The 27690-nt window shown below is 35.8% G+C and overlaps 1 protein-coding gene across 1 annotated transcript; it reads left to right on the top strand.

Moving 5' to 3' along the window:
- Positions 1 to 23620: 23620 nt before the first annotated feature.
- On the top strand, positions 23621 to 24865 carry LOC136036768 (uncharacterized). The gene has a single exon (XM_065719093.1). It carries the CDS (start codon positions 23621 to 23623, stop codon positions 24863 to 24865), a length of 1245 nt encoding a protein of 414 aa, XP_065575165.1.
- Positions 24866 to 27690: the final 2825 nt, after the last annotated feature.

Raw genomic sequence — 27690 nt, forward strand, 5'->3', positions numbered from 1 at the left:
CTTTCGGTAAATTGGCAGTTTGCAAAATTATTTAGATAGGAAGAAAGTGAATAAATTATGATTCAATAAATGCTTCTGGGTCAAATTAAATAAATTTCACCAGGGTTGTTGAAAGGGCTCAAAACAGCCTATATTAATCAAAAGTTTCAGAAGATATTTCTATAAGAACATGCTGGTGAGAAAAAAATGGCTATTAGTAGTTTATTAAAGAATGATTAATACTATTTTCATTGATTTTAATAGGAATATAAGTTTGCAGCGATTTTAAAAAGAACCAGAAACTCTCAAAAAGTTCAGTTTAGTCGTGACATCATTTTCGAGGGGATCAGGGTTTTAAAAATTCCTGCTTTTTTTTTTCAAAACAATATTTTATTTTCAAGACCAAGGAAAATAATATGGTAAATATTTTGCTGCAAGTGTCAATTTTTTTTTACTGAATTTGTTTTTGCAGCATATTTCTAGACTTTTGGTTTGGCCTACTTTTGACTGTTTTTTCTCTTGGGGCCTTATTAATACATTTAATACATTTTCAAGGGCTCAAAATACATTTTCCCTGGGAAGCAAATATTGATTATGGAAAAACGTAAAAAAGGCATCAAGTGATGTTTTAGCTTTTATTCTAACTAAATTATGTTGAAATAGAAAATTTACCCAACTTTCGACCTCCTGGGGAGGGGGTGGGCGCATGCCCCCTTAAAAGTAACATCTGGATCCGCCCATGTCAGAAGCTTCTGAAATATTAAGAGTTGTTAATCTAGGACAGGTAAATGACGCTTCTAGGGTCTATGGGCTCTATGCCGGTTTTAAGCGTGGGAACAAATTTATTTTTCAGTAGTTTCTGTTTGAGTGTAGGTAAAGTAGCCTACTTTTCTTTTTATCAATTAAAAGAAAACTTTCCGGATGAGAAGTTTCTCAAAGAAAAGTAAAGAGCCATATTAAATTGAAGACTAACTAAAAAATGACTAGAAATTACTATTAGTCAATAAATGAAACCCCAAACAATCAGAAATTAAATAAACCATAAAAATAAAATCACCAACAAAAATAATTTCCTATAATAATTCAAACTAAAAACGACCAGCAATAACTGTTGAAGAGTAAATGAACTGCAAAACGAACATAAATAAAGTAAACAGTCAAATAAAACCTAAAATAAACAAAAAACGCTTCAATAAAAGTTGTGCAGCAGCCCCCTCCCCTAATCGGAAAAGTATAAAGCCTGCTACGTCATTTGCGATTTATTGAAAACTATGTGTCTTGAACAGTCCTTGGAAAGAACAAATAAATTAAACTGGAATTAAATATATAAGGATATTAATTGCTAAAATCTCAGCACAAGATTATATTTCCCTGTAATTTATATTTTATTTTCAATGTTGCAAGTACAAATCGAAATATTTGTAATAAAATTTGTTTTCAGTAAATGTCTCAGTAGGGCTTAGACTCCACATTTAGGGAAAGGGAGAGGCAGCAGTTGAAAACTCTTATTTGTTGGGATCTTCGTTCGTTTCAAGTTTCATTTGAACATTCAATTTAAGTTTTATACGTTTTATAATTTTTATTCGTTTACATTAGTAGCTTACCTGTTTTATGTTTGTTTCCTATGGTTTTATTTAATTTCTGTTCGTTTTGGGTTTCTTTTATTCTTTAATAGTGATTTCTGGTTGTTTTAAGCTATAATTATTGTAGCAATTTATTTCTGCTGGTCTCAAAATTAAAATGAGTCTTTACTTTTCCTTGAAAAACTTCTTTTTTCAGAAATTTTAGTTTTTTATTAAACTTATTTTCGTTTTTGATTGCCAAAGTTTCAAGTTCTTCAACATTCCCCATTTCAACATCACAGTATCAAAATATCAAAGTATTTGTACGTGTTTATTATGCGCCACTCACTCAAGTTTACGCTGCCCGAAATTCGAGAACAAACCGGTTTCTTCGTTTGTTTCTTTCAGCTTAGCGTGAAACAAAGATAAATGACAGAATAGATGGAAAATATGTAATTTGGGCTATATATTTGGACATTAGGAGGGGTGGAAGAACTGTGGGTGGTGGTAAAGTACTTGGAGAGTTTGAAGTTAGAAAACAGTTCTACTTAATAATATGCAGAATAATTGTCAACAATACACTTAGCATGCACACCCACTGTGCTTTACCATCTCCCGCACTCCTCTAATTTGCAAATATATACCTCAAATTTATTTCTAAATTATTATATTTTCACCATATTTTGTAATATTGCATTAGGATTGAGCGTTAAAGAAACAGGTTATAAGTAAATGAAGTACTTGAGTGAGAGGTATACTATACACAAGTAGCAAGTTTTTTTCAACATCAACGTTTCAAATTCAACATTCCCCAAAAGTACTCAAAAGTTGGTATAGTAGTAGTTACAAGTATTCGCAGTCACAGTATGAAGTAGTTACACTTGCAGTCGCAAGCATTTACAGGCGCAATAGTAGCAGTAGTAATAGTTGCCCTAACATCTTCAACTTAATACCCTTACCTATTCCTAAGTATTGCAGATAGGCATTTTGTATATCAAGTGAAGTTTGGTTAATGTTAATGAGATAACCGGTTTTTTGGCAAATGGGGTGAAATTCATTCAGTTTGCGATCTGGGTTGATAGGAAATAGTATTTAACCATGGATGTTGTAATTTTGTTGGTAATGTATTATTATTGGACTTGATATTTACCAAGTGACATATAGCGATCACAATTTCTGTCTTGTCTGTCGGTCTGTCTATCTGTCTGTCTGTCTGTCAGTCCTGGTTTTGCTGGTTCAGGCACTTCCAGATAAACTAGGACGATGAAAGGTAGCAGGTGTATCAGGAACCGGACCAGATTAAATTTGAAATAGTCGCTTCCCCGATTCCATCGTCTGGGGGGGGACTGTGAAAGGACGGATAATTAGGAAAAATTAGAAAAAATAAGGTAATTTTAACTTACGAACAGGTCGTCAGATCTTCATGAAATTTAATGTTTAGAAGGACGTCGTGTCTCAGAGCTTTTTTTCTAAATACCTACTGGATCCGGTGACATTGGGGGGAGTTGTAGGGGAAAACCGGAACTCTTGAAAAACGCTTAGAGTGGAGAGATCGGGATGAAACTTGGTAGGGAGAATAAGCACAAGTCCTAAATACGTGATTGGCATAACCGGACGGGATCCAATCTTTTTGGTGGAGTTGGGGGGGTCTAGTGATATAGCGAGTTTGTTGTTTCTGCTCGTGCTAGGACGATGAAAATTGGTAGGCTTGTCTGGGACCTGCACAAATTGCCTTTATAACAGTCGTTTCCCCAATTCGACCATCTGGGGGGGCTGCAGGAAGGTAAATCGTGAAAAATGAGGTATTTTTATCTCACGAATGGTTGACCAGAGCTTAATGAAACTTGATATAGAAAGATGTCATGTCTCAGATGCTTCGTTTTCAATTGGGATCGGATCAAGGGACATTGGGGGGTGTAGTGGGGAAACGGAAATCTTGGAAAACGCTTAGAGTGGAGAGATCAGGATGAAACCTGCTGGGAAGAATAAGCTCAAGTTCTAGATACATTATTGACATAACCAAACCAGATCCGATCTCTTTGGGGGGTTGGTAGGATTTCTAGTGTTTTGGGGAGTTCGAGAATAAGCAAAAGCTCTAGATACGTGATTGTCATAACCAGACTGGATCCGCTCTCTTTGGGGGAGTTGGGGGGGGGGGGGTTCCAGTGCTTTGGTGAGTTCGATGCTTCTGGACTTGCTAGGACGATTAAAAATTGGTAGGCGTGTCAGGGACCTGCACAAATTGACTTGATAACAGTCGTTTTCCCCAATTCGACCATCTCGGGGGGTGAAGGCTCTTCTGACCTCGTCACAAATGCCATATTAGCTCTTGACTCTTGTATTTTCATCATATTTCGTTTTATTTCATTAGTCCCAACCCATGAATTAGTAGTTTGAATTGTTTAACATTGAGTAATTTCAATAATAAACATATTAATACATTGCTTAGACTTTGAGCTACTCAATAATACGTGTTATTCTTTATGTTTCATAATTGATGTAAGATGTTATTTCATAATAAGAACTATTTCATAATAATATGTTAGGGTTATTTTCTTACATTTTTTATGCGATTCTTAGTGACATTTCTTCGTTGTAGGCGCATATTTGTAAGTCGAAATTGTAGTTTTCATAATTTTGTTAATAAAGTATTATATTTTCGTGACTTTCTTTATTTCGTTACTATTAACCAAACTTAACTTCTTGACAGAACTTGAGTGTGGCAGCTATTATACACAAGTACCGTTTCTTCTAATTTAGCTCCACATACCCCTTAACATTTTTAGAAATTTTGCCATAATACTTTAAGTCTTTTTGAGCACACCTTGGGTTAAACAGCCCCCCCTCGCCTTTCCCAATGATAAATCCGGCTTTTAAAAAATGTACAAATTGCATAATTTACATCATTTGCCCCGGCACCTGTGGGTCATGGCATTCCCAAAGCCAGTTTGTGACAGTTCCAAATGAAATGACTTGTTGTGATCTCTATGAGTATAAAGGGGAGTGTCTTAAAAGATAAGAGGGAGAGTTGTCCTTAGCCCTTTTCTCGACTTTCCTAATACCAACCTTGTATATTAGCAATGGGCAACTTATATAACTTACAACACTTGTTCAAGGGGCTTTGGGGGTCGTGTCATCCCTGGAGGTATAGTTATTTGACTTTTCGATCATTTTGAGTAAGATGGCAGTTCCATTTTTTTTTTAAAGTTATTTCGGAGGAAGGGCATCTTATAAGGGAATGGGAAGGGGACTTAGACTGGGTTTAGGTTGGAACTGTTCCGGTGCCATGAGATGGTTTAAGGTCTTCATTCCGACACCTGTTCCTTTCTCCGTCCCTATCAACAACAGGAAAATCCTTGTTTGCTTGGTGGCATCGTCGGGGCATCAGGGTAAAATTTTGCTAGTTGTCTTAACCAAAACTGTACCTGCTAACAGAACTGCAGAGTAAACTTTACGAATGGTGCCCCTGATGAAAATTTCAATTTCAAATCAAAAATTTGAAAAAATATTTTTTCAAATAAAATTGTTGTTTGTTTTACTTTTCGCTCACTTCTTTGTTGAAATTAAAGCCCGTTTTCCTTGCTTAAGTTTTTGTCAACTGAACGTACTTTCTATTAACTAGTCAATATGTCCTAATGTAATCAAACTTTATATCAGTAATTGATGTTGCTTTTTTATCCGAACCATCGTAACAAACGCTATTTGTGGAAACGTCGTTTATTGCATGTTACCTAAATTTTTTTTCAGCTGATTTTCTTGAATATAGCTTTGGTTGTGCAATAGTGTGTTTTTTCACATAACATGATCGACAAAATAGCCTAAAAACAGACAACAAAACTAATTTGATTTGATTAACTGCATTTTATAACAGGATAGCTGCCTATATGCATTTAAACACAAGAAAGGGTGAGGAGCTATGCAGCCTAGATTTCTTGTTTTTTCAATAATGAAGCATACTCTTTTGTACACTTTCGTACTTTTTGGTTTTACCAAATGTTTTATTTCTGTTTTATCTTATCTTCATTGTTTTAGCTCCACCTGAAGAATGTGTGGTTATGCTTTTCTTTGAGAGAGAGAGAGATGGGTTTATTAATATAAATAACACAACAAAACAAGCAAATGGCCCGAAGCAAAGCTTGTTTGGGCTTACAACCCCAATACACATACATATAAAACAATACGAAAAAGAAGAAAAAATAAAAAGAAAAGAAAAGGAAAAGAAAAAAGAAAGAAAGAAGAAGAAGAAAAAATCAATTACCCTGCATTTCAATCGAAACGGATTTACACTTCAAAAGAGACAAAACAAAAAGAAACTAAAACCACTTAACCAGTATCGCCAAAATCAAAACCAACATCTTGGCTCCACTTGAGGTCCACTCAACTATCAAAACCATAAATATTAAGGCAAAATAGCTTTAATTCCCGCCGAAATTCAAGAAAGCTATCCAAGTTTCTCAAAGTCGTAGGTAAACAATTCCATGCATGGGGTCCTAGATGCCGAATAGAGAATTGAGATCTACGAGTAATAGTAAGCGGACGACGAATTATATCGGACTGTCTCGTAGAATGTGTATGAATATCACTTCCTAATTCAAACATACTTTTAAAACATATTGGTAAACAATTTTGAAAATATTTATATATAAACAGGCTTCGATAAAAAATAATAAGTCCTGCTAAAGGCAAGATTTTGCAATCTATATACCTCTTTTGTACCGAGTCTTTAAAACCTACACCACATAACACTCGAAGCGCTTTATTCTGCAAAACTCGAACACGATCGAGATGAGAAGGAAATGTACTACCCCAAACATTGCAACAATATAGCAGATAAGGATGAATTAAGGAATAATACATTGTTCTTAAAATATCTCTTGGGAAAATATACTGCAACTTTCTTAAAATGCCAACATTCCTAGCGAGTTTAAGACTAATATAATCTATATGTTCTCTAAAGCTGAGACATTCATCAATTAAAACTCCTAGATATTTTGTACAATTCATTCTTAGAATACCCATATCAGCAATATTAAGTCTGTCTATCCAAGGGTAATAATTTGAGCTCCTACCATACAATAAAAAGCAAGATTTACTATAATTCAAATTTTCGGAGTTTTCGAAGTTTTCGTTAGTTTTTCAAGGTTTCGAAGACCAAACCTGTTTTTAAAAACAAGAAAAGAAGGTATGGCCTCTTTTCTTTATCTGATAGTCTTTAATTGGCTCTTAGCAGATCTACAGTGGCCAGTATCTAAGCTAATTTACCAAATGGTTGTATTTACATTTATTCCGGCACTTTTCCGAGGTAGTTGTGCACTGAATTCTTTAAATCAGCGTATTTTAAAACCAAATATCTTCTTAAGATGAAGATTAAAACAACTTTAATATGAGTTTGACTGTTGAGTAGATCACATCAAAATGACTAGGAGAAAAAAGATTGAATAAAGATGGCTTAATCTGAAACAAGTGCCGGAGGTATATTATTTATAAGTAATTGTTCGGATTAATGACTCGGTATAATAATTCGCCAGTAGCGTTTTTAGGCCTCGTAAGGGGGGGGGGAGTACACCACAATAGTGTAAAACAATACAACCACTCGCACCGCCTGCCAAGGCTTAGAATCGCCTTAGAGCTTATGTTCTTTTTATTTGTTTATTACTTTCTCTCTGCCGACTAAATTTTACCTATGGAGGTGTTCTTGGGAATTTTGAGTCGGGTTGACATTGTAAAAGAAGATGGTTTTTTTTCCTGTGGGAGGAGGGATTTTCTGTCGGAAAAATTCTCCCTGGTGAAATTGTCCACAAAAACAGTTATCAACTGGGAAGGGGGATTCTGTTTAGTTTAGATTAAGAATTTAGTTTAGTATTTGATCAGTAATGATTTTAGGCCTCATAATCGGGGGGGGGGGGGTGGCAAGGTATACCAAAGGAGTGTAAGAACATACAATAATATGAAGTTCATGTCAGGAAAATAGGGAGAGGGGCAGTTGCCCCCCTCGCCCAGGACACGGACGGCCATTTTATTTAATTAAAACAATGAGAGTAACTATGATGTAAATAAAAAAAAAAAAAATCCCGCGATATAAGGTAGGAGCAAACTCGCTTTTAATAAGCAGCCTGTGATGGAAGGAATTGAAAGAACATCAAGGCTAATTCAGTCAAAATTGGATGGCATTCAATGTGTAATGTATGGGCAGCGACTTATGCAACATAAAAACTACAGAATCCCCCTCCTAAATGAATAACAAAAATGGCCCTGCTTGAAACGGTTGAAATGGAAAAACAGTAACCAGGGAGAGTCGGAGAGGGGTAATAGGTATGAAGAAATTAAGTTCCTGCCCTGTCCCATGCCAACCAATGGCAAAAGGGGATCTAAAGCATTTTTTGTGTGAGGAGAAGGGGTAAAGTGCCAATGAAGGGAGTTTGACGTTTTTGGTTCTATTTGGGGGTTAATTAATCTGTTTGGGGGATCTTATTCTATTTGGTTAGTTAACAAATTCTCTCTCTCTCTCTCTCCCTCCATCTCTCTCTCTCTCTCTCTCTCTCTCCCTCCACCTCTCTCTCTCTCTCTCTCTCTCTCTCTCTCTCTCTCTCTCTCTCTCTCTCAATTCTTCGTTAAGTGCTCATTTATTTATTTGCAAAAAAAAACATCGTTATTTGACCACGCCTCAGTCACGTCTGATATTATTGTTTTTAGAAATAATTCATTCTGAAACTGATCAACATACTCTTTCATAAGGCCATCACTGAATTACTTTAGATGTATTATGCAGTTTGGAAGAGTAAGAGCAGGGGCAGACTGGTGCCACAAAGAAGACGCTAAGTTTGGGCTATAGAGGGCACCTCTTAAGGGGGGGGGGGTCTAAAACTTATATAATTGGAGAATCTGGGGGCCCTCCCCTCAAAAATGCAGAATTTACCATCCTATGTTTTAGACTTCTTTAACACTAGCAACGCTTACTCGAATCTTGGTATTTTTATAATAGTTCTTAGTAAATGTTGCTATGAATGAAGTGCTGTGAAAAGCAGTCAACTAGGGCTACTTTAAGTTCCACATGTGCGAAAGTCTATTGTCAAGTAGTACAATATAATCTTCTGTCATAATTCATTATTACTACTACTATTGTGCGTCCCTCAGGGATAAGTTTTATAGCCTGTGCTATTTTTGATTTGTGTAGATGATCTTTTTATGCAGTAAAAAGCAGAAACTTATTAATTGCTGTAGACTCTGTCATCCTATTTCTCATAGGCTTTCCTTCCCTTTCCCATATTGCCAACTATAGTTCGACATCTTCTCATCTCCTTGTCTGTTTTGCTGATGACAGCACACTTGGTTCTTCGGGAAATTACGAATCTGAGCTGCTTCGATTAAATTTGAAAATTTGTTCGAGAGAGTAATTTTATAGCTTGATGCTAATTATCTTACTCTAAATTTTTTTTAAGTCCAGTTTTTGGTGTTTTCGCATGTTTCATAGATTTATCCCCGGTTATCAGAAATTTACCAGCCAAATGGGATAATTCACAGACTTAAAAATCGATATCTTCGTTTTTGGGCGTTCTTGTTGATGAAAAATTGTCTTTCAAACGTCACATTGATTTGATTAAAATGAAGATATGCAGGAGTCTCGGTATTTTCAGGAAACTTAAAAATATTTTCCCTTGATTAATTTTGAAAATCTTTTTCACTGCTTAATCCAATCTTAAGTTTCTTACTGTCCAATAGTATGGATGTCAACCTTTCCTTCATTGTTAAAACCATTTTCTAAGGTTTAGAATAAAGCTACAAACCTCATTAAGAAAACTAGTTGTTCAAGAGTTATCCCATGACTTGATCTTGAGTCACTCTATATTCTTTCGTGTGCATGTTTTGCTTTTTCTTAGCTTCATGGAGACCTCCCCCATCCCCTAAGTATTCCGCCATCTTTTACCTCTGATCACAGTAATCATAATCTTCGCAACACCAAAAATCATGTTCATGTTCCTTTTACTCCTTGAGTAAGGTCAGATTTTAATCCTTTAATTGTGACTCATATTGGGTGGAATAAATTGCCCGAATCAGATCGAAGGTGCCACTCATTCAGTTTGTTCCCAAAATTGGTTAAAATTCTTTGGTTTCTTAGAAGTTATTTTATCTATATTTTTTCATATATATATATATATATATATATATATATATATATATATATATATATATATATATATATATATATATATATATATATATATATATATATATATATATATATATATATATATATATATTAATTATTATTTCATTGGATTCTATTTAATCTACTGATCTACTTAATTGATTTAATCTATTCAATCTATTAAGTTTTGTTTTCTTCAGTTTTATTTTATATATTTTTTTTCTTCTCTAAGTAAGTGACTCGTTTATCTTTCACCTGCTTTTACAGACCAAAGAGCCTTTAGGGGAATTATAAAATGTAATATTGTATGTATATTTCATGATGAATAAATCTTATCTTATCTTACTAACAAGAGGGCTCATTTCATTGGAAATCAAAAGTTCTAGTGCCCTTTTAAAGCGACAAGTTATGAACTTTATCCATTGCTTACATATTCTATTGGCTATTGGAAAGTGCAAAGTTATTTCCGAAGAAGGGGCTCTAGTGAATGTCCTTTAAGGAAATGGATAGGGATACACTTTTAGATATTTCAGGATGTACAATGATTCCTAATAATGGGATCAATTTATTTAATCAACAATATTTCTAACTATTATGCATTTAATTTTAAAAGAAAATCAAATTCAAACCAGAATTACAGAAAGACTTCTTGCTTCCGTGGATCATAAGAGATGTAGAGCAATTCAACCCCCCCCCCTCAAAGATAAGTCATGCATATTCTTGTTCATAAAGCTGGATTCTTTGTTTTTGAAAAAGAACTGAAAATGTTGGCTTGCTGTTTGGAAGTAATTATTTTTTCATTTTCTATCCCAGGAAATGATTATGCCCTACCTCAATCATTATTTATCCTATTTGCCCGAATTCAGATATTACGAAGTCTGTTTAAATGTTCTCCGGAGCACATGCATCTCGGTTGCACTTAGTCTTATGGTTGGGGTACGGAATGATGGCACTGTCTAAATTTATCCGCAGTGGTTTGGTATCACCTTTGTCTTTCATTACTTTTGGCTCATCAGTTGCGATCTGTTCCACAAATTATCAAAGCAGTGCTTCCGTAATCCCCGAATCTTTTTAGGATTTCCCCATGAATTTCGCAAAAATAGAGCGGCAGAAACACTTGGGCATAGGAGTGTCAAAGCTTTAAATCCGCCCCTGGGCTCTTTACCTTTTTTCAATTTAAAAAAAGAAAGAAAACACCGTAAAGAGGGGACAATACTTATGAAAATTCTCCATCAGGTTCAACATGTCTGGGTGCTCTTGAGCTGATTTCTGAAATTTCATAAGAATAATTGTATAACTTTATCTTTTCCCAATAATGGATGTGCGCTGATTCTGTTTTATTATTAATATTTTTGGTATTTGTGTACATAAAGGTACACGCTCGAGAACAAACCGGTTTTATTTGTCTGTATTAAGAGACAATTAGCTTACGCTCAGAGGAAAGTAAGTGACGGGTGTGAGAATACATTGAACAGTACTAATAGGTTACATAATAGACACTTGGGAAGTGAAGATCGATTAATGCTAATAAATGAAACAGAATATGATGAATATATAGTAGTTTAGAAACAAATTTGGGCTATATATTTGAATATTACGGGGTGGGGGTGGAGACAAAGCATAGCATATATTAAATACGTAAACTAACCATTGCTGTATTTAATATATGTTATCGTTTACTTCTACCCTCCCCCCTAATGTGCAAATATATAGCCCAAATTTGTTTGCAGAAACCAAACCAAACTAATATACAAACTAAATACTTAAATAAAATATAGCTACAATTTATTTTGCAACCAAACCAAAGCTAATTGTGTGATATAAAGAAGTTGCTTGACCAGTTTCTTGTGTCATACTCGTATCATTCACGATCGAAATTATACAGTGTCTATTATATAACCAATAAGTACCCAATGGACTTATATAATTTGGGCTATACATGTGGATATTAGAGGGTTGGTGGGGGTGATGTATTCGGACAGCACTAAGTTAGAAAATAATTCTTACTTCATAACATGTAGAATAATTGTAGCAAACATATTTTGTATGCAGATCCAATATGGTTTACCCTCACTCCCCCTAATGTGCAAATATAGAGCCGAAACTTGTTTCTAAAGTATTCCATTTTAATCATATTTTGGTATATTTCATTAGAATTAACCTGACTTAACTTCTCGAGCGTGTACGCGTAGACCTACTATTAAGTACACAGGTACCATGTTTTTTTTTTTTTTTTTTTTTTGTTTTTTTTTTATCAGGATTGTCAAATTTATCTGGTAGTTTACTTCGAAAAACTTAACTTTTATAATTACTAAGCATGAAGGCGTCAAATAAATCGGTTTCCGATGCCCAAAATTAGGTAAGAAAATTATCAATATCAAACAGTTCGTTACCACGAACCAAAACCCTAAAAATGGATTTTTGATACCAATAGCTACATCAAAAAATTGCATTTTAATGCTGATTTCAAATATATAATTTTCATCGAGATTAGTCTGACCTATCAAAAGTTACGAGCCTGAGAAAATTTGCCTCAATTTAGAAAATAGGGGAAAGCGCCCCTTAAAAGTCATACAATCTTAACGAAAATCACACCATTAAATTCAGCGTATCAGAGAACCTTACTGTAGAAGTTTCAAGCTCCTATCTACAAAAATGTGGAATATCGCATTTTTTGCAAGAAGACAAATCACGGATGCGTGTTTATTTGTTGTTTTTTTTTCCCAGGGGTGATCGTATCGACCCAGTCGTCCTAGAATGTCGCGGGAGGGCTCATTCTAAGGGAAATTAAAAGTTCTAGTGCCCTAAAATATTGGAGGGCACATAGGCCCCCTCCCACTCTCATTTTTCCCAAAAGTCACCGGATCAAAATTCTGAGATAGCCATTTTATTCACCATAGTCAAAAAACCTAATAACTATGTCTTTGGGGACGACTTACTACCCCGCAGTCTCCCTGGGAGGGGTTGCAAGATACAAACTTTGACCTGTGTTTACATATAGTAATGGTTACTGGGAAATGTACGGACGTTTCCAGGGAGATTTTTTTTTGGTTTGGGAGGGAGAGTTGATGTGGGGGAGGGGGGTTACGCGGGAGGATCTTTCCATGGAAAAATTTCTCATGGGGGAAGAGACTTTCAATGAAGGGGGCGCAGGATGTTTTTGCATTATTTAAAAAACAAGGAAAAAATAAAATAAAAAATAAAATATGAGAAGTTTTTTCTACTGAAAGTGAGGAGCAGCATTAAAACTTAAAACGAGGAGAAATTATTGCGCATATGAGGGGTTTACCTCCTCGTAATACCTCGCTCTATACGCGAAAGTATTTTTAGTAATTTCAGCTATTTATTCTACGGCCTTTGTGATTCAAGGGTCATTTTTAAGCAATTGGACAGAATTTAAGCTTTAGTGTAAATAGCGAGGTATCGACGAGGGGTGAACTCCCTCATATACGCAATAAAAATATACGAACATAGAAGTTCATTACGTAAGTTAATTCGTAAATTACGAATATTTTGTACTAATGAAAATGTTCTTAAAAACAATTAAAAGTTCTAGTTGCCTTTTTATGTAATAAAAAAATTAGAGGGCAGCTAGGCTTCCTCCCTCTCTCCTTTTTTCTCAAAATCTTCCGATTAAAACTATAAGAAAGCCATTTAGCCAAAAAGAAAATTAATATGCAAATTTTGTTTTAATTATTTATGTACGGAGAGCCAAGATCAGAACATGCATGAATTAAGAAACGTCCAGAAATTAAATAAAAAAAATAAGTTTATTTAAATGAAAGTAAGGAGCGACATTAAAACTTAAAACGAACAGAAATTACTCCGTATATGAAAGGGGCTTTTCTTCCTCAACGCCCCGCTCTTTACGCTAAAGTTTTTTCCTTTTTTAAAAAGTAGAGCTAAGAAAAAGAGTCAAACTTTGGCGTACAGAGGGAGGCGTTGAGGAAGAAAAGCCCCTTTCATATACGGAGTAATTTCTGTTCGTTTTAAGTATTAATGTCGCTCCATACTTTCATTTAAAAAAACTTGTTTTTTTTATTTAAATAAATTACTCAGTAGCGTCCAACCCTCACGGCCTTGGAAAATAACCCGAAACATCAGAAAATTTTATTTGATTTTCTTTTAATCTTTGTTTAACCGAATCAAAAAAATATCGGCATTTCTTAATAATATCAAACAGTTATTGCGTTACTAAATAAAACTGAACTTTCAAAATTCATATCTTATTGATTCTTTTGTATTGTTTTGTCTTATTTTTGCAATTACTTTTCTTTTTTATATACTTTTATTGACATTTACTGCATTTGACATACTACTTTCATACCTTTCCATTATATTTGCATCACTTTTCAACCAGACAAATAGCATTTCGACCGTTTTCCCCACGTTAACAAAAGTATCCTTATTCACAAAACTATACCATATCGACAATTCGACATAAACAATTTTATTTGAAAGTGTCAGTTGAGTTTGGGCGGCGAGAAGGGAAAGAATGAATCTATTTGGAACTTGAATATAGCTTTGTGAGTTAAAATTTATTTTTTCTGCTTTTTTGTTCATTTTTGAAATGTCTGAAAATCTGATGCAGAAGTATAAGGGTTTTAATCTGAGGCTGTGGGTTGTCCATCTATGAAAGAGGTATATTTTACATGGCCATCATACGATCCACGCAAGGAGGATGGGTTTCGGGTGTGACCCCTTGGAAATCTGAAGATTTTGGCAGAACTCCACTTAAGAGGCAGATACTAAATTAGTTTTAGGAGGGAACTGTTAGAAATTTAAGTATGTTTTGCTCCTCTAATTAGTGCAACTTTCGGTAAATTGGTATTTTGCAAAATAATTTAGATGGGATGAAAGTGATTAAATTATGATTGAATAAATCCTTCTGGGTAAAATAAAATAAAATTTTGTGCGTTTAAGGGATTGGAATGGCTCAAAACAACCTATATTAACCAAAAGTTTCTGAACATGTTTCTACAAGAACAGGCTGGTGAAAAAAATGGCTACTAGTAGTTTATTTAAGAATGATAAATACTATTTTTATTGGTTTTAATCTATCTATATAAAAATAAGTTGTTTGTCTGTCGACTGACGTCATGTTTGTCGAATGACGTCATTATAAAGATTGAGCATTATGCCGTCATGAAGTTGTTTGTCGACTGACGTCATGTTTGTCGACTGACGAAATTACAGACCGGGACACTGGGACACAAATGACGACCGGGACACAGGGAATATAAATGACGACCGGGACACTCAAAGAGAAATTACAGACCGGGACACCGAGACACAAATGACGACCGGGAAACCGGGACACAGGGAATATAAATGACGACCGGGACACTCAAAGAGAAATTACAGACTGGGACACCGGGACACAAATGACGACCGGGACACAGATAATATAAATGACGACCGGGACACAGGGACACAACTACAACGGGGACGCCGGGGGGCACAGGGGGATATATCAATGACGACGGGACACAGGGAATGTTCGATTAGTAATTAACATCAACAAAGCTCAAGGGCAATCATTAGAATAATGAGGTATAGATCTGAATACGGATTGTTTTTCCCATGGACAATTATATGTTGCATGTTCAAGAGTCCGTAAACCTGACAATCTATATATATATATATATATATATATATATATATATATATATAAATAAGTTGTCTGTCTGTGTGTCTGTCTGTGGATCAGGTGACGTCATGTTTCTGTTTTGACTGACGTCATGAAATTAGTTGTCGTCATTTTTGCTTTGACGGTGACGTCATTCAAGATATTTAAGACATATGTTCACGTAGAAATCTATTAATGTTTAAGTTTACAATGACTGATGAACTTACCATGGCAAAAGCCGATGAAGATGCTCAAAGAGTCTATGCCAAAAAACTTGCTGCTGATAGAGAAAGTCAGAAAAGAAAGCGTGCCGAGGAACTACCAGAGCAACGCGAAAGCAGACTTGCTGCTAAAAGAGAAAGTGAAAAAAGAAGGCGTGCCGAGGAATCAAAAGAACAGCAAAGAAACAGGCTTGAGGCTGATAGAGAAAGAAAGAACAGAAAGCGTGCCGAGGAACTACCAGAGCAACGCGGAAGCAGACTTGCTGCTAAAAGAGAAAGTGAAAAAAGAAGGCGTGCCGAGGAATTACAAGAACAGCAAGAAATCAGGCTTGCTGCTGATAGAGAAAGTAAGAAAAGAAAGCGTGCCGAGGAATCACAAGAACAGCAAGAAATCAGGCTTGCTGCTGATAGAGAAAGTAAGAAAAGAAAGCGTGCCGAGGAATCAGAGCAACCTAAAAATTATCGCCTGGCATTCAGGTACAACCCAGTCGACGATTATAGCTTGAGTAGATGTGTTCAAATCGGGACAATGTCTAAAATTTGTCCCTATTGCAAGGCCTTGAAATTCAATGGTGAAACAATGGGAATGTGTTGCGCCTCAGGAAAAGTTAAACTTCCTCTATTGGCTTCACCACCAGAGCCATTGAAGACTTTCCTTACTGGAACTACGTCAGAATCTAAGCGTTTTTTGTCAAAAATCAGAAAATACAACTCATGTTTCCAAATGACGTCGTTTGGAGCCCAAATCGAAAATCCAGATCAATTTATGTCTACTTTCAAAGTAAAAGGGCAGATTTATCATAGAGCAGGGTCCCTTCTACCATTCTCAGGCGAGAATCACAAATTTTTACAATTGTACTTCATCAGTGATAGAAATTCTGAATTGAATACACTTTGCGAAATTTCTCCCAACGTTGAAAGGACAATCGTTTCCCAATTGCAACATCTTTTCCACGAAAATAATAATTTAGTGCGTCTGTTCAAAACAGCCATCGATTTGATGCCTACTGATACGCATAAAATTGTTATTTCCGCTGACAAAACGCCTCCTGGCCAACATTTGCGTAGATACAATGCTCCAACTATCGACGAAGTGGCAATCGTTATGGTCGGTGATCAGTTTTTACTTCGAGATATTATTCTTCATAAGCGAAACGCTCAGTTGTTAAGAATTGCTGAAACTCATCGATGCTACGATTTCCCAGAATATCCTATCATTTTTTGGGATGGAGCCGACGGCTATCACTTTAATATTAAATTGATGAATCCAGCCACTAACAAAGAAATGAATAAGAAATGCAGTGCAATGCATTGTTATTCCTATAGACTAATGATTCGGCAGGATGAAGAAAATTATATTTTGAAATGCCGTGAATTGTTTCACCAATTCGTCGTTGATATATATGCTAAAATTGAATCAGAACGTTTGCTATATATCCGCCTGAATCAGACCAAGCTCCGCTCTGAACAATACATTCATTTGCGAGATGCAGTTATAAATGACGGTAATACCACAAACGTTGGAAGATTAACAATTTTACCTTCGTCATATGCTGGCAGTCCCCGTCATATGCATGAATATGCTCAAGATGCTATTGCGTATGTTCGTCTCTATGGTCGTCCAGATTTATTTATTACATTTACATGTAATCAATCTTGGGACGAGATACTGCAGCTTTTACTTCAAGGACAATCGGCGGTTCATAGGCATGACATTACGGCCCGTGTCTTCCGGCAAAAGTTGAAATCACTGATAAACTACATTGTAAAACTTGAAGTGTTTGGGTCAGTGCGATGCTGGATGTACTCAGTGGAATGGCAAAAACGAGGTTTGCCACACGCATATATACTAATCTGGCTACATAAAAAAATTACTTCGAACGAAATTGATGATGTGATTTCCGCTGAAATACCTGATAAAAATGTCGATAAGGGGTTACATGATATTATTGTAAAAAATATGATACATGGACCTTGCGGTGCACTGAACGAAAATTCACCATGCATGGCCAAAGGAAGGTGCACAAAGCAATATCCTCGACTTTTAGTATCAAACACAATTACTGGCAATGATGGTTACCCACAATATAGAAGAAGATCTACTGAAGATGGCGGTAAAACAGCAATAATAAAGAGGCGTAACGGTACCACCATCGAAGTAGATAACCAGTGGGTTGTTCCATATTCCCCATTATTATCAAAAACATTTAATGCACACATAAACGTTGAATACTGTAACTCCGTAAAGGCAATCAAATACATATGTAAATACGTCAACAAAGGCAGTGACATGGCAGTTTTTGGCTAGCAGCCCGAAATCAAAGATTTCGATGAAATCGTACAATATCAGGCTGGAAGATACATAAGCAGTAATGAAGCTGTTTGGCGAATTCTTTCATTTCCGATACATGAACGTAGTCCAGCTGTTGTTCACTTAGCGGTACATTTACAGAATGGTCAACGTGTTTATTTCACGGAAACCAACGTGCAACAAAGAGTCCTGAATCCACCGGATACAACATTAACAGCTTTTTTTTTCGCTTTGCAAAAATGATTCTTTTGAAAAAAAACTGCTGTATACTGAAGTGCCTTCGTATTACACGTGGAATACTAAAAATAAAGTATTTGAACGTCGAAAACAGGGTAAGTCAGTCGACGGCCAACCTACCATCTTCAAAGATACCACGATAGGAAGACTCTACACCGTTCACCCCAATCAACATGAATGCTTCTTTCTACGCCTGCTTTTGGTGAATGTACCCGGTCCGACATCCTTTGAGTATTTGAGGACTGTAAATGGTACTATGCATGACACTTACCGTAGTGCATGCCAAGCTCTGAATTTATTGGAGAATGACCAACACTGGGATAACTGCATCAATGACGCGTGCGAAACGTCAACCCCAAGTCAAATTTGTGCATTGTTTGGCATCATTTTAACAACTTGCTCTCCATCAGCTCCTACAGAGTTACGGGAAAAATATAAGTCAAAAATGTCCGAAGATATACTCCATCGAAAACAGTTAGAGACGTCAGATATGACTTTTGATTTTACATCAGAAATTTATAACTACACTTTAGTTGTTATAGAAGATTTGTGCGTACGTTTGGCAAACAAACCTCTTCAGGATTTGGGAATGCCTTCACCTAACCGTATCGCTGCTGTTTCGACATGTGTAGAATTGGATCGTGAACAAAGTTACAGTACGAGTGATCTATTGTCGTATGTACAAAATAACATTTCCAAGTTAACGTCGGAACAAAAAGACATTTATGATACGATAATGCATTGTGTCGATAACAACTTTGGAGAAATTTTCTTTTTGGATGCGCCCGGAGGTACTGGTAAAACGTTTGTGATAAAACTGATTCTGGCATCAATTCGATCAAAAAATGATATAGCGTTGGCAATTGCGTCGTCCGGAATAGCCGCAACATTGCTGCCTGGTGGAAGAACTGCTCATTCCGCTTTGAAATTGCCTCTGAACTTGCATTCTACAGAAACTCCCACGTGCAATATTTCCAAATCATCTGGGATGGGTAAAGTATTGCAGCAATGCAAACTTATTATTTGGGATGAGTGCACAATGGCACACAAAAAATTGCTCGAGGCTCTGGATCAATGCTTGAAAGATTTGCGAGGGAAGTCGAAACCCTTTGGCAGCACATTAATATTGCTTGCGGGAGATTTCAGGCAAACATTACCTATAATACCTAGGTCAACTCCTGCAGACGAAATGAATGCTTGCCTGAAAAATTCTAATTTCTGGGCACACGTAAAAACATTAAAATTAACTACAAATATGCGTGTCCGATTGCAAAACGATGACTCTGGTCAAACATTTTCAGATCAATTGCTGGCAATGGGAAACGGAAAGCTCCCAGTAGACTCAATTTCAGGACGTATACAACTACCTGCTGATTTCTGTAATTTAGTGACGTCCAAAAATGAATTGATTGAAAAAGTATTTCCGAATATTATAAAAAATTATAAAAATAATAAATGGCTAAGTGAAAGAGCGATTCTCGCACCCAAAAATATAGACGTCCACGAAATCAACAATATTGTTTTGACCAAGATTCGAGACCAGGCAGTCCTTTACAAGTCAGTCGACACAGTTTTGGAACCAAATGAAGCGGTTAATTATCCATCTGAATTTTTAAATTCCATAGATCTTTCAGGGTTTCCACCACACGTGCTACAACTAAAAATAGGCGTACCAATAATACTTTTAAGAAATTTAAACCCACCAAAGCTTTGCAATGGCACTCGACTTGCCGTAAAAAAAACAATGGAAAACCTAATAGAGGCCACAATCTTGACAGGGCCTTTTGAGGGTGAGGCTGTTCTTATTCCTCGCATTCCCATGATTCCAACGGATCTGCCTTTTCAATTTAAAAGATTGCAATTCCCAATTCGATTAGCATTTGCAATCACCATTAACAAAGCTCAAGGTCAATCATTAGAAAAATGTGGTATAGATCTTAATACTGATTGTTTTTCCCATGGACAATTGTACGTTGCATGTTCGAGGGTCGGTAAACCTGACAATCTATTGATATGCAGCGACAATTGGACAGCGAAGAATGTTGTATATTCGCAAGTTTTACGCAGTTAATTTGTATTTTGGAACCAAATGAAGCGGTTAATTATCCATCTGAATTTTTAAATTCCATAGATCCTTCAGGGTTTCCACCACACGTGCTACAACTAAAAATAGGCGTACCAATAATACTTTTAAGAAATATCAACCCACCAAAGCTTTGCAATGGCACGCGACTTGCCGTAAAAAAAACAATGGAAAACCTAATAGAGGCCACAATTTTGACAGGGCCTTATGAGGGTGAGGCTGTTCTTATTCCTCGCATTCCCATGATTCCAACGGATCTGCTTTTTCAATTTAAAAGATTGCAATTCCCAATTAGATTAGCATTTGCAACCACCATCAACAAAGCTCAAGGGCAATCACTAGAAAAATGCGGTATAGATCTTAATACAGATTGCTGTACCAATGTACAATTGTATGTTGCATCTTTGAGGGTCGGTAAACCTGACAATCTATTTATACGCACAGACAATGGGACAGCGAAGACTGTTGTATATTCACAAGTTTTACGTAGTTAATTTGTATTGTATCTATCTATCTATCTATCTATCTATATAAAAACGAGTTGTGTGTATGCATGTTTGTTTGTTTGTAAAAAGAGCGTTTGCATATGACGTCATTATTAGTACATACGCCTTTGTATATGGACAGACAATGGGAAAGCCAAGAATGTTGTATATTCGCAATTTTTACGTAGTTTGAAACACATATATAAATCTATCTATATTCACAGGTGGGACACAGGGACACAACTACAATGGCGCGTAACTAATATGACGCGCAACGACTTACGCGCGCGGGGGGGCTTGGGGGGCGCGAAGCGCCCCACCAACTAGGTGTTGGGGTGGCGCGAGGCGCCACCCCAACAGCTAGTATATATATATATATATATATATATATATCTATATTCACAGGTGGGACACAGGGACACAACTACAATGGCGCGTAACTGATATGGCGCGTAACTACTTACACGCGCAGGAGGGCTTGGGGGGTGAAGCGCCCCTACCAACTAGGTGTTGGGGTGGCGCAAAGCGCCACCCCAAAAGCTAGTAGGAAAATTTTATTATGAATACAGATATGCAGCAATTTTAAAAAGAACCAAAAACTCATCGAAAAGGTCAGTTTAGTTGTGACATCATTTTCGAGGGGATCAGGGTTTTAAAAATTCCTGCATTTTTTTTTTCAAAACAATATTTTACTTTTAAGACCAAGGAAAATTAAATGGTAAATATTTTGCTGCAAGTGGCGATTTTTTTCACTGAATTTGTTTTTGCAGCATATTTCTAGACTTTTGGTTAGGCCTACTTTTGACTGTTTTTTTCTCTTGGAGTCCTAATAAGGGCTCAAAATATATTTTCTTTGGGAAGCAATCATTGATTATGAAAGAACATAAAAAAGGCATCAAGTGATATTTTTGCCTTTATTCCAACTAAATTGTGTTGAAATGGCAAATTTACCCAAATTTAGACCTCCTGTGGAGGGGGTGGGCGCATGCCCCCTTAAAAAGAGTTGTTAATCTGGGACAGGTAAATGACGCTTCTGGGGTCTATGCCTGTTTTAATCGTGGGAACAAATTTATTTTTCAGTAGTTTCTGTTTTAGCGTAGGTAAAGTAACCTACTTTTCTTTTTATTAATTAAAAGAAAACTTTCTGGAAAAGAACTTTCCCAAAGAAAAGTAAAGAGCCATATTAAATTGAAGACCAGCAGAAGTTAAATCCTAAGAAATTGACTAGAAATTACTATTAGTCAATAAATGAAACCCAGAAAAATCAGAAATTAAATAAACCATAAAAATAAAATCACCAACAGAAATAATTTCCTATAATAATTCAAACTGAAAACGACCAGCAATAACTATTGAACGAGTAAATGAACCGCAAAACAAACATAAATTACGTAAACAGTCAGATGAAACCTAAAATAAACAAAAAACGCTTCAATAGGAGTTTGGCTGCAGCCCTCTCCCCTAATCGAAAAAGTTTAAAGCCTGCTACGTCATTTACAATTTATTGAAAACTATATGTCTTGAACAGTCCCTGGAAGGAACCAATAAATTAAACTGAAATTAAATATATAATGATATTAATTGCTGAAAGCTCAGCACAAGACTATATTTCACTACAATTTTTATTTTATTTTTAATGTTGCAAGTAAAAAGCGACATATTTGTAATAAAATTTATTTTCATTAAATGAATCAGTAGGGTTTAGACTATACAGTTAGGGAAGGGGAGAGGGGGCAGTTGGAAAACTTTTATTTGTTGGGGGGTGTGGGGATTTCTAGTGATTTAGCGAGTTTGGTGCTTCTGGACGTGCTAGGACGATGAAAATCGGTAGGTGTGTCAGGGACCTGCGGAAATTGACTTGATAACAGTTGTTTCCCCGATTTGACCATCTGGAGGGGGGGGGAGGCTGAAGGAAGGGAAATCGTGGAAAATTAGGTATGTTTATCTCACGAGATGCTCCGTTTTCAATTTGAATCGGATCCAGGGACATTGGGGAGTGGAGGGGGAAAATGGAAATCTTGAAAACGCTTAGAGTGGAGAGATCAGGATGAAACTTTCTGGGAAGAATAAACATAAGTTCTAGATACGTTATTGGCATAACCAAACCAGATCTGATCTCTTTGGGGAAGTTGGCGGAATTTCTAGTGCTTTGGCGAGTTCGAGAATAAGCACAAGCTCTAGATGTGTGATTGACATAACCGGACTGGATCTGCTCTCTTTGGGGGAGTTAGGGGGGTCCAGTGCTTTGGCGAGTTCGGTGCTTTTGGACGTCCTAGAATGATAAAAATTGGTAGGCGTGTCAGGGACCTGCACAAATTGACTTGATAACAGTCGTTTCCCCCAATTCGACCATCTTGGGAGCTGAAGGCTCTTGGCTCTTCCGACCTCGTCACAAGTGTCTAATGAGCTCCTGGCTCTTTTATTTTCGTCATATCCTGTTTTATTTCATCAGCCCCAACCCATGAATTAGTAATTTGAAGTGTTTAATATTGATTAATTTCAATAATAAAGATATTAAATCATTGCTTATACTTTGAGCTATTCAATAGTACGTGTCATTCTTTTGAAGTTTTCATAAGAGATGTAAGATGTTATTTCATAATAAGAACTATTTTACAAAAAGATGCTAGGGTTGTATTTTTACATTGTTTTACGCGATTCTTAGTGACATTCCTGTTTTGAGGCGCATATTTCTAAGTTGAACTTGTAGTTTTCATAATTTTGTCAATAAAGTATTATATTTTCGAAATATTTTGCTTTATTTCATTACTATTAGCCAAACTTAACTTCTTGATAGAACTTGAGTGTGGCAGTTATTATACACAAGTACCGTTTCTTTTAATTTAGCTAAACATACCCCTTAACATATCCCGAAATTTTGCCATAATACTTTTAGTCTTTTTGAAAACACCTTGGGCTAAACATTTCCTCCGCCCCTTTCCTAATGATAAATCCTGCCTTTAAAAAATGAAAAAAAATCCTCTGTACCTAGATTCTCTGATAAACACAACGCTAGGTGAAGATGACAAAGAACAGAATGAATTATTGGTAGATATTATATCATGCAGATATGTAAGTGAGTGCTCGAAAAACGTAAATAAATCGGACTTAAGGGTTGGTCACTTAAATTGTCAGTCATTACAGACAGCTAATGATGAAATATCTGATGTTGTTAGTAGATATAATCAATTTGATGTTCTGGCGTTGACAGAAACGTTCCTTACAGAGAGTATGGATAAGAAAATGCTTGATATTACAGGTTTCTCGTTAGAAGTATTAAACCGTGACAAGCTAAGGAAAGGTGGCCTAGCGTATTATGTGCGACAAGGACTTGATTATTCGCTAATACCTGATTTTAATGTTCGTGTTGAAGGAATATTTGAGTCATTCAGTCTCAAGGTAAAATTAAATCATCAGGAAATTCTAATGGTGTTGGTATATTATAGCCCGTCAGGTGATACGGAAATATTTATGGATGAACTAGAAAAGCTTTTGTCGAAGTTGAAGTGTCATCAGTACCCGGTAATAATGCTTGGGGATTTTAATATGGATCTACTATCGTTAAAAAATAACAAAAATCTGTTATTTCTTCAAAACTGTATGTCATATGGTTACCTGCCTATAGTCCGAATACCCACAAGGGTAAATCCAATGTCCGCGACTCTGATTGATAATATATTTGTATCTCACCAAAATATTGTTAGAAAGTTCGTAGAAGTGCTATTATTTGAAACATCAGATCATTTTGCTACTTTCGCTGATGTAGTGACGGATAAAAGTAAGATAAAATCAGAACCGAATTACAGGCTTAATCGGCGAGATGAGTCAGAAAAAAATATTGCAGATCTGGTGCTAAGCTTCAATTGTATTCCGTGGGAATTTTTTTTTCAAGCCCACATTGATTCAGATTCAGCGTATTCGGTATTTATTGATTTAATTACTAGCAGTTATAATTACCACTGTCCTGTGTTGAAGGAGCCAAAGCGTAAGCATTTGCCCAGAAAACCATGGATGACACGGGGACTTCTCGTTTCTGTTAACAACCGCAAAACCCTTTATAAACAATATTTAAATAATCCGTCTGAAGAGAAATTTCACCAGTTTAAAGAATATAGAAATAAGTTAAACCAGCTGAAAAGAAATGCAAAGGAAATATATTTTCAAAAGAGTTTTAAAAATGCAAATGGGAACCCCAGGAAAACTGGCAAATAATTAATTCGGTCATTGATCCAAATAAATCGGAAAAAATACATCATATAAAAGAACTGGTAAGTGAAAAAGAATCAATAAAATCACCCGAAGAAATTTCAAGTCTTCTTGGTTCATTTTTTTTAAATGTGGGACAAAAAATAAAAGATAAACTGTCAAATGCAAAATAAAAAAAAACTAATGACACAGGTAACATCTCCAAAACTAAAGAAACAAGAGACAATGGCCGAAATGCAAAAATTTTCGTTTGTTACATGTGATGAAGTAAAAAAATGCATTTGTGAAATTAAAGGGACAAGGTCAACGGGCCTGGATGGACTTTCTTTGTAACTAATTCGAACAGTACAACCAGCAATCATTGAGCCTCTTACGGTCCTTATAAACAGAAGCCTTGACGAAGGTATTTTCCCTACTAAACTAAAAGAATCCAAATTAATTCTACTTTTTAAAGGAGGAGATCCAACAGTAATTGATAAATATCGACCAATTAGCTTGCTTCCAATTTTTTCGAAAATATACGAAAAGCTTGCTGCAAAAAGACTATATGAATACTTTGAAGCTAATAAAATTCTTTCTGATAAACAATATGGATTCTGGAAAAACAGATCCACTGAACTCGCAATTACGGATCTTATAATGAATATAAAATCGGCGCAAGATGATGGTTTATATTCTCTGGCGATTTTTCTAGATTTAACAAAAGCTTTTGATTGCGTTGATTTTGACTTCCTTCTTGAAACATTAGAAGGATATGGGATAAAGGTGACGGTTCTTGAATGGATTCGGTCATATTTAACAAATAAACGTTGTAAAATACTTGCTAATGGTATCTTATAAGATTCATTCGATGTAACTTGTGGGGTGCCCCAGGGATCAGTTCTTGGACCATTACTTTTTTTAATTTATGTGAATGAACTTTCGGCTGATATCCCCTTTGCATATATAATAAATTTTGCGGACGACACAGTACTATTTCTAACACATAAAAACCGTGAGCAACTAATTACAAACGCTGGAGTTTGCCTCCAGGCAGCAGCCGAATTCTTTGAAGAGCGGTTGCTTTCCCTTAATACAAAAAAGACGAAGTATATCATTTTTAAACATGGAAATGACCCAGTTTACGACAGCAAAATAAATACGGCAGACCACGACGAAATTGAAAGAGTTGACCGAATTAAATATTTAGGTATAATAATTGATGAAAAGCTGGATTGGGCAATCCACATTAAATTTCTTTTTATGAAGCTGTCAAGAGCTGTTGGTATTCTCCATAGACTGAAATTTATTTTTCCCCATAAAATATTACTGATCCTATATTTTAGTCTATTCCACTCATATCTTTTACATGGAATAAGCATTTGGGCTTCAAATTATAAGTCAGAATGGAAGCAAGTTCAAATTGTTCAGAATAAAGCTATACGTGCAATTTACAAGCTTGAGCCTCGTCAGAGTGTGAAGGCGTTTTTAAAAAGACTTAAGATATTAAATGTGGCTCGACTTCGAGAAAACAAGATTGCCGAAACTTTATATAAAGTAAGCACAAATACCGCACCTGAGTCGTTTATGTCAGTTTTTCGAAGGAATGATGAAATTCACCAACATGATACTCGGCATGCATCGCAACTAGTTACAGAAACGAGACGTCTCACGTCATCTGGTTTTTCAATTAAATTTACCGGACCGAAAATATGGAATTATTTGCCAAATACTTTGAGCAATGCTAATAGCCTACCAGAGTTCAAAAGTAAGATTAAAAGCTTCTTAATAGAAAACATTGAATTAGATCCTAATTTCTTTTACCGATAGTTCTCTATGTTTTTTTTTATTAATTTACGTTTGTTTTCTTTTCTTTTCCCTTCTTCTTCTTTTCTTTTCTTACCTTATATTTCTATTCTTGATGACTGAATGAATACTGTCACCCGTTACGGGCAGTGCTCTCTTAGGGTGTAGTTAGTTTATAGTGTGTGATTTGTTTTTTTTTTGTTAATAAACGAAATTGAAAAATTGAAACGAACAAATTGCATGATTTACATTATTTGCCCCGGGGCCTGTGGGCCTTGGCATCCCCAGAGCCAGTTTGTAACAGTTCCAAATGAAATGACTTTTTAAGTTCTCTATGAGTATTAAAGGGAGCGTCTTAAAGGATAAGAGGGGGAGTTGTCCTTAGTTATTTTGTCGATTTCCCTAGTACCAACCTTGTATATAAGCAATGGGCAACTTGTATAACTTACAACACTTGTTCAAGGGGCTTTTGGGGTTGTCATCCCTGGAGGTGTAGTTATTTGATTTTTCGACTATTTTGAATAAGATGGTAGTTTCAAAATTTTGATAAGTCATTTTGGACAGAGGGCAGCTTAAAAGCGAATGGGAAGGGGACTTTCCTCCTATTCATTTTTTAACACCAACTTCTACATGTCGTGAAAGTTTAAACTTAATACCCTTTGGTGTATCCGCCTTTTTTAAAGAAAACAGGATGCAACATAGTTTATCTTAGATTGATTTTGACATGCCCCTCAGCATTCCATGAAGTTTCTCCTTAATATCCTTAATAGTCTTTCGAACACATGTAGAATCAAATATTCTCTCGTTTCCTGATGGTATTAAATATAAAAACAAGTTTTTTCTTTAACTGCAAGCAAAGAGCGACAAACAAACTTAAAACGAACAGAAATTATTTCGTATATGAAAGGGGTTGTCCCCTCCGCAACGCCTCGCTTTTTACGCTAAAGTTTGACTCTTTCTCACAAATTTACTTTTACAAATAATAAAAAAAATTAGCGTAAAGAGCGAGGCGTTGCGGAGGGGACAACCCCTTTCATATACGGAAT

Source organism: Artemia franciscana, chromosome 16 (genome assembly GCF_032884065.1).
Source record: "Artemia franciscana chromosome 16, ASM3288406v1, whole genome shotgun sequence".
Lineage (NCBI taxonomy): Eukaryota > Metazoa > Arthropoda > Branchiopoda > Anostraca > Artemiidae > Artemia > Artemia franciscana.